At 40.3% G+C, this 8395-nt stretch overlaps 1 protein-coding gene across 2 annotated transcripts in view; it reads right to left on the bottom strand.

Moving 5' to 3' along the window:
* Positions 1–219: 219 nt before the first annotated feature.
* The window catches only part of LOC112163233 (nucleus accumbens-associated protein 2), a 30102-nt gene continuing 21926 nt past the window's right edge, over positions 220–8395 (bottom strand). For both annotated transcript variants that reach the window (XM_024299529.2, XM_024299530.2), the window contains exons 2-7: positions 8183–8358; positions 7331–8104; positions 6147–6323; positions 4256–4361; positions 3938–4035; positions 220–3857 (exon numbers count right to left, since the gene is read on the bottom strand). In XM_024299529.2, coding sequence (XP_024155297.1) covers positions 3352–3857; positions 3938–4035; positions 4256–4361; positions 6147–6323; positions 7331–8104; positions 8183–8294 — 1773 coding nt within the window. In that variant the 5' untranslated portion in view covers positions 8295–8358 and the 3' untranslated portion in view covers positions 220–3351. The remainder of the gene's footprint in view (positions 3858–3937; positions 4036–4255; positions 4362–6146; positions 6324–7330; positions 8105–8182; positions 8359–8395) is intronic.

An 8395-nucleotide genomic window follows, 5' to 3' on the forward strand; every position in this document is an offset into this window, starting at 1 on the left:
CTGGCTTTGCTTGTTCACGGAGACAACGATTAGTCAGCATTAAACACATGGTGCATAAAGATCAGAGGCTTCACTGGTGAGCGACTGAATGGCGTGCGTTTCTGTTACAAGTGTTGCATATAAATGTCCTCTTTTCAGGGCGAACCTTTCAGCAGAACACAATTACAGTGTGCATTTGTTTTACAGTATTGGGGAGATGAACACAGCGTGAACAAAAAAACAGGTCAAAAGTTTATTTCCATCCGGTCCCATCCTGCCTCTTTACATTCAGTGATCATCAGGACAAATGATTCAGCAACAAGTGGGTTTTAGTCAAATAAAACAAACTGAAGAACATTATTATTATTATTACTTTTTTTTTTTGCAACCAGCACAAATTCCTGACATTCTCTGAGTTTCCCGCAATAGTGCAACATCATTCAACGTTACTTTAACTCTTCACAAAACAAAGAAAATATATTAAGTTGGTGACCAATAGTTTGGTAATTTAGCATAAAAATGTGACCAAGTTTTTTTTTTTTTTTGACAGAAGGCATATCAAATGGATATATTAAAGTAGAACAAATGTGAGATTTTATCCTTCTTATTTTTTGGACAGGAAGTTGTTTTATTTTGAAGGTGAGGGTATTCACCAGCCAGTTAAATGCAGCTACCAATTGAAAAAAATAAATAAATATGTACTTGATTGTAAGTTTTATGGCCTTGTTTGTTTCTTAAAAAAAAATATGGCACATCTCCACATATAACAATCTAAGGCACTGCTCCACATTCCTTTTCTGTCAGTACAATGGAGGATATTCATGTTTTCCAAACGGAATAATTTATTCATTTGACTAAACTTTTTTCTACTAGAAACATTTTTTTTTTTACTTTTTTAAATTAAAACCAAAAGGAAGAACATATTTGAAATGACTAAACAGTATAAGATGCTCACATGTTAGTTTGTGAGTAGGATTTAAGAGAGGTTCTAGATTCATTTAGTGTCAAAAAAATTTAAGCTGCTCAAAATTTTTCTGGATTTTATTTAATTTTTATTAGTTTTTCCTTTTATAAAAAATAAACAAACAAACAAAAAAAATAATCAGTAGTAAGGACAATAAAATCCACCAAAAAAACTATTGAAGAATAAATTAGAAATGACAGAAGGTATTTTATCAAACTTTCTTTCAATTCGACATACAGAATTGTTGGGATAAAAAATTTAAAAAGCCCATAAAACAATAAATATCAATGTGCTACTTGAACATTAATTGGTTTTGGACATTTAGTAAAAAGCTCCCTTCTATTCTGTTGGAAGACCTGTGTATGGCAGCTTAAAAATCTCGGTTTTAAATCAGGACTTTATCCAGCCTGACACTTAAAACTAATTATGATAATCTTATTAAATTTTTATTCTAAGTAAATGTAAAAAAGTTAAAAGAAATCAATAAATGTACTGCATTCACTCAAGACCTGTACCTTTGCCAAAGCATTGCTACAGGGTACATTCACCCAATAGTTTGGCCACTCAGTAAAAGACGTATGGCAGACCACATTTTTGAAAAGCATAAAACAATAAAAAAAAAGGTAACATTTTCATTAACTAGTGCAATTTCTGTTTTTGTTTTGCAGATCTTACACTAAAAATACTAAATAAATGGAAAGAAGGAAAATGAAACTTTGAAAACACTAAAACAAAAAAAAGTATAAAAAAGAGGGCATATACATGAGCTGAACTTCCAGTTTCAAGCTCTTATTTTGTAGAAAGAAAAACTTTTTTTTCCAATCCACCTTTTGACCTTGTCTTTAAATTAACAATCTGCTTTTGTGATCAACTATGCTTTCATTGCTGGCAGAAACAATGAAAAAAAAAGCAAAGTACAAAGGATGCATACAAGTGTGCATCTTTTTTTATGTTGTTTTTGTAAATCAATGCATGAAACAAGAAAGAAAAGGCTGAATTCTGTGAGTGGCAACAAGCATTAAAAACAGACAACAAACTAAAATGACCTTGCTCCATCAAAACCATAGAAACAGTCATCGTCAGAGACACCCGTTGTTTCTTTCCAAGGCCACAAATGCCTGATTAATTATGTAACCAGGGTGATGTGGTGGCAATTTGCAGTCTTTACAGGTCCATTTTGCCAACTCCTCACTTTCCCACCCTTTAACCTTCTTGAGTGCAAATGCAGTAAGCCAGCATAAATTGCTCTTAAAAGTTTTATTTAATAATTTACCCACCCACCCATTCCCCCACAAAGATTAAAAAAAAAAAAAAGATGGAAGCAGGACTGTGTAGTCTCTGTACATATCACATCACAGGTGGAACAGTGCTCCGCTCCGGCATTTTCTCCTCTACCGTTCAGTGTAGTGCACCTTCTCTTTCCACTCCATGCATTCTCCTCTCTCGGTGGTCACCGGTCCACAGGTGAAATCAGAAATTCAAAGTCAATGGTAGGTCACACAGAAGCCAGTTCTAACGCTTGTTAGACTGAAGTCCTGGAGAGAAGTCGTTTTGGGTTTTTGTCTGCACACGGCTCCAGGCAAGAGTTGCTTTTATCTTATTTAGATGCAGGCTTTGCTGTTGTTTTCAGCTATTCTTTCCATTTACTGTTTGTTTCCATGCATGCAAGCTTGAATGTTTCTCTCTGTTTCCCCCCCAAAAAAAACAATTTTATTTTTTTATTGTAAAAGCTAGAAAACACGGCAACATATCATTTGGTGGAATCTTTTAATATACTGTTGAGATATTAAAAGCTAAATGAGTGTGTACACATCTATCATGACGTGGGTGGATAAGCATGAAAAACATGTGTGATAGGTTTGTCTTTTGGATTTGGGATAAAAGCGTTTTAAATTTTCGCCTAACGAGCAGTCTTCATAAAAAATGTGTTTTTCAGAATAAAATGTCCTAAAGTAAATTTAGCTAATCTTATTATTCTTTGTGGTCTTCCACAGGTTTGTTTGTTTGTTTAAGAAGCACATTTTCCCCAAAAAAAAAAAAGTTCACTAAAAAACTGCCCACTAAGCAGCTGTTGCTTATTTATTGTACCAAACTGATGAGTCATTGCAACAATTTGCTGATGTTTGCAATTTTATGACACAAATGTGTGTCTAGATTAATAGGAAAAGAATGATATTCGGAAAGGGCTGATTTGCTAATGCCATGCCTGTATCTGATTCTTCCTCTTCTGTTAAAGTACTCGAGCACACACGTGCGCATGCATTTGTGACAGACTCTGGAGTAATAGGATGAGCGGACACTGAGGAGAAAGAAGAGAGCGCCGTGGATTTGGGATGTGAGAGAGCAAGCAGAAGGAACTGCGTGAGTTAAACAGGTTCGACGACGTGACGGGAAGCTGAGAGGGACACTCACTGTCCGTTCACCCTCAGACCTTGTCCAAAGCTTTCCACCTTCTGCTCCGGTGACGTGTTGCCCGTCACCGACCCCGGGATCAAAGTGGGCGTCCCCCGTGATCTGTCTACGCCCTCCGACCTCGCTTCGTCCTCGTCTTCCCTCTGCTCCCCCTGGCCAACTGTTTCCCGTTCGCCCTCTGCTCCGCCTCCAGACGGGGGGCTGCCTTCTGGATGAGTCCTGTGAGGGTCCTTTCGATCCGGGTACAACCTCTGCTCTAAGGTCTTGAAGTCAGGCTCGAAGGAGAGAGGTGCTCCTGTGTGCGGGGCGCTCAGGGCCAGGCCCAGACCTACAGCAGCGCTCATGCTTATCCCCGCGCGGTACACCTCCATTCCATCGGGCAGCATGGACTTGATCTTGGGCAGCCACCTCTTGCGGACCCGCCTTGCGTTTGTGCACATATCAGCAGCGATCACATTCATTTCACTCTCCTTGAAGTTAGGATTAAAGTTTTGACAGTAAACTGTGAAAAAGGAGGGAAAAAACCATTAAGACGAGTGACATTTCAGACTTTTCCTAAATCATTCGGGACATTCTACTCACGTTTAACAGCGTTTAGGACCCTGCTGTCCAAGGGTTTCCGACTGGGGTCACTGGTGGAGGAGCGGATGCCTGTCCCGCAGCTATTTGCTAGAGTGTTTCTGCAGGAACAAACAGTCACCACCAGGGGGCAGAGTCAGCAAAAAAGCATGTGCAGCAGGCCAACATGGGAACACACAGACACACAACTAACTGCATTGCACAACATGGCCACAGATGGACTGTGAAAGTTAGTTTGTGACAACCCTGTCAGTTGTCTGATAAAATAAGATCTCACATTGGTGGAAGAGTTTAGAAAAAACTCCTCGTCTTTGTGCTCACCTGTCGAAGAAAGTGGCTAAGAGGCGACGCAGCAAGACTTTGTGCTTGATCCCCGCACAAAGGTGGCAGTTCATCAGCTGGCCTCTTGTCATAAACACCTGGGTACCTGGACGTACAAAATAAAATTTTTATTTTTTTTAATCTTTATTTTTAAGTCAGATATCTACAAAGTAGCAGAATATTTAAAAAATGGAAGATCGTCCAAAAAAAGACTAAAATAAGTATGTTCATTCGGTTAGACCATGTGATAACTTTGTCAGCTCACTAAAACTTCACTCAAGCCTCATCTATGTTTCTCCAAAACTCTGTTTGATTCATGTGTGGAAAAACGCACTTAAACCCCTCTGTAAATAGTGTCTCATCTTGTATAAAGCCTCTATTCTCTGCCAGACAAACTTTAAAGTCTAGTTTTTGTCTTACCAAACAGATATGAAAATCCCCCCTCACTCACTCACTCAAAGCAATTTAAGTGCCATTTGGCAAAACCTCCCCGCAGGCAGTCATATGCTTTTTTTTTTACTCCCAACTGACTTCTGTCTAGTCACTCGTCCATAAAGACCTGATTAATGACGACTGCAGAGATAGTTGTCCTTCTGTCCCAACCCTCAAGTCTCCGCGAGGAAAATTTTACAGCTCTGATCCTTTCCCTTTACACCGATTTAACACACTGACAGTCTGCATTAGATTAATAACTCGCTATGCGGAGGGCGTCCTTGCTTCGTGACCCTCTTCATGCTGGTGTCAACACACTTTCCAAAGCTGCTTTGGTCAACAGTCATTAAAGCTATCTAGGACAAGAATTTAATTTAGGGGTGATGACGTCTAAACATAATTCGACCAAAATATTTGCTCAAATTACTCTGAATTACAGTGCCCTGAGATTCGCCTCTGACATCCTGGAAGGCAAAAAACTCTCCATTTATGCTTTTTTATGGCTGGGAATTGATTTAAAAAACATAAACGAATTAATCGCAAACCTACAAAAAAAAGTTATTGCAACAAGTCACGATTAATCGCGATTAATCACAATTAATCAAAGTTGATTTTTTTGTTAACAGTATTTGCCAAGCACTTATTACCTGCAAATAATCACAAAGTGACATCACACACAAAACTGCACATTTAGAACAATTACTTTTAATAACTGATGTCAATTAAAATTAAAATGAAATGAATCAGATTAATTGTACTTTTTATTGCGATTAATCACAATAATTGCCATGTTTTACTAGGAAAATTTAAAATAAAAACAAAAAATGTCCTGCATTTTTATTGTCAGACATTTGTTAATTTATCAAGTGTTAACCCAGAAGTGTAAATTGTGTGCACAAAACTGACATGCACACCTTAAAAAAAAAAAAGGAAGAAGTTACGGTCACATAGCTCAAATGTTCTATATCACTGTGCCGGCTGCTTTAAATAAAAGTTTTCCTTCATCTACAGGACAAAAACAAGCAGTAAGTTGTAAACTTTCTCTCAGATGTGAAGCTTTAATTGACCCATTGTGATGATCAGCATATGTACCGATTTCCTTTGCAGTCGAGGCTCTGCGACTCATTGACGTGTTACCGTGACAACGCGCCCAACCATGGATCATATAGACCACTTTTTGTGAAAAAGCGATCTAAACCGAGAAAAATTGCAAGAATAAAGTACTAAAAGCCGAATAAATACCCGACAAAGTGTTTTAACGCACACCGTGGAAGCCTGAACTGCCGAGACAAAGGGGAATAGTGTATTTTTTTTTTGCAACATGTAATTAATTTGTGTTAATAAATATTAACTTGTTAATTCTTTTTGATTATTGACTTTTTTTTAAATTTCTGACGATGAAAAGTGTTTACATTCTGTGGGTCAAATCCTGAATCTTCAAAAAGAGTTGCCCACTTACCAGCTACCAATTCCAGCTTCTCCCCAGGGTCCCCCTCGGTGTAGAGTTTAGGGTGGCAGCGGTAGCCGATCTGACTCACGAGGCTCGCTGGCAGCGATACGAGGTCTCTGCGGATCAACACACAGTTGCGATTCTCCAATGCCACCGGAATCGCTGCTACGTCTGGTTTGTCTTGGACTAGTAAAAACAAAAGTGGAGAACGTTGAGAAAAACATGTTTGTAGGCTGAATTATGGTTCTCAAAATGTTTTCTGCTCACTTTTGTGGAAACATATTGGCATTTAAAAAGATAGCAAAACAGCTCAATTGCTTGCAGCGTATCTGCTCACAGTGAAACAAGTGGAATAGTTTGTTTGGGTGGATACAGAACACCTGCCTACACACAAAAGTACAAGGAAAACCGAGCAGTAAAATATCAAGCCATGTCACCCATTAGTGCTCTGACTGACTGCAGATGTTTTCAAAGATCTGAAACTACAATTTTATAAACCAGCGTGATGCCTTTGAGCTACAGGATGACAGGGGAGGTGACGTTTCTTGCAAGCAAATGAATGTACCTTATGTTGGAAACAGTGGGAAATTTACAAAAAAACACGAAGATGAGCACAAAACAGCTGCTGTAACTGTGTTTAGGAGTGTGTTGCTGGTCACGATGCACACCAACCATAACTCCACACTATCTTTATGCAGTGAGATCCCACACACACAGTGGAGGTACAACATTCTGCTTTTCTAAGAAGTGCGGGATACATGATTTATGAAAGGCTGAATTATATAACTTGGATGACATAAATATGCATTTTACCTTTTTTGTGCAATGTGTCTTATCAAACCTAAGATTTTTTATTTTTTTCTTGCACCAGCTCAGTGGTCTTGTGGTAGTGTCCACCCTGAGGCTGGAAGGTTGTGAGTTTAAATCCAGACTGAGTCATACCAAAGACTAAAACCCTTCTTGATTGACACTCAGTATGAAGGGGTGGATCTGGGGGGATTAAAACATCAAATGGTTCCCGAGTGCAGCTGTGTCTGCAGCTCACCCCTCCCCCAGAGGCTGGGTCAACACATTTCTAAGTAAATGACAGCTATTGGGACTTTAAATATCAGATGATTTTCATACTCAAAACACAAAACTTTTCCATGAAACACACAAACATTTTTTTTTCAGTAAAACGTCATCAGACTTACTTCCGTAGGGGTTAGCTCCACGTCCATAGAGGTTATTGTAGGTTTCCTCGGCCATCCCATCATAGGGCTCCTCCTCGAACTCTTCATCATCGTTCTGGTAGGATGTTGGACTGTCGGTGGTGGGCAGGCTGGATGCGCCGGGGCTGGATCTCTCGCCACCTGTTCCTCCTCCGCTGGCTCCGCCTCCTCCTCCTCCGGGTGTTTGAAGATGGAAGGAAGGAATACCAGGGATGGGAGTCCCACCAGCTGCAGTGTAGAACAGTGAGCTCGCCCTCTCCATCCGAACCCCCAACTCTGGAGACGAAGTCTTGATTTGCACCGGGGGTATTGAGACGGGTACTGGATCGCCGCCTTCTAGTTTGATCTTACGGTGGGGCAAGATTATCGATGTAGGCAAGCCCTGGGTTCCCAGAAAGGCTGCTACTGAGAGGCCGTTGATGTTGTTGCAGGGACTCTGCGGCTCGGACCCCGTTTCTTCCAAGGACCCCGCTGTTTGTGAGTCACAGTGAGGGGAGTTGGCCTTGAACATTAGTTCCATGCCCCTTTCAACTATATGTTGAATCTGAAGGTAACCAGCAGTGTACATCACCACCAGCTGTTCACTAGCTGCCATAGTTAGCTTCCCTGTATAGCAAAACGTGAGAATCTGCTCAAAACAAGCAGGTGTCACAGAGGAAGGCAACTCAAACTGGGTCTTAGAGGAGCTGCTGAAGAGGTCACGGAAGTAGAGGCTGCTGGCAGCCAAAACAGCCCGGTGGGCTTTAAAAGCCTGACCTGGTTGAGAGAGAGAAATTGAGGATTTTGATAGAAAATGCTAATTTTCTGCACCCAAAAAATAAGTTTTAAACTTACCTTTCACCACAATTGATACATCACAGTAGTTTCCCAGCAGGCGCTGCTCATTCAGGGATCCCAGAACTGTGGCTCCAAAGTTCGGGATCTCCACATGGAGCAGCTGGGACATGTTGGTCGCAGTGGGAGATGAGCGTTCAGATATTCACTGCAGTTTCCGACACCGGGAGAGGCATCTGTGAAAGGAAATTCCCAAAAATGCACTGAAAACGC

This window comes from Oryzias melastigma, linkage group LG12 (assembly GCF_002922805.2).
Source record: "Oryzias melastigma strain HK-1 linkage group LG12, ASM292280v2, whole genome shotgun sequence".
Classification (NCBI taxonomy): Eukaryota; Metazoa; Chordata; class Actinopteri; order Beloniformes; family Adrianichthyidae; genus Oryzias; species Oryzias melastigma.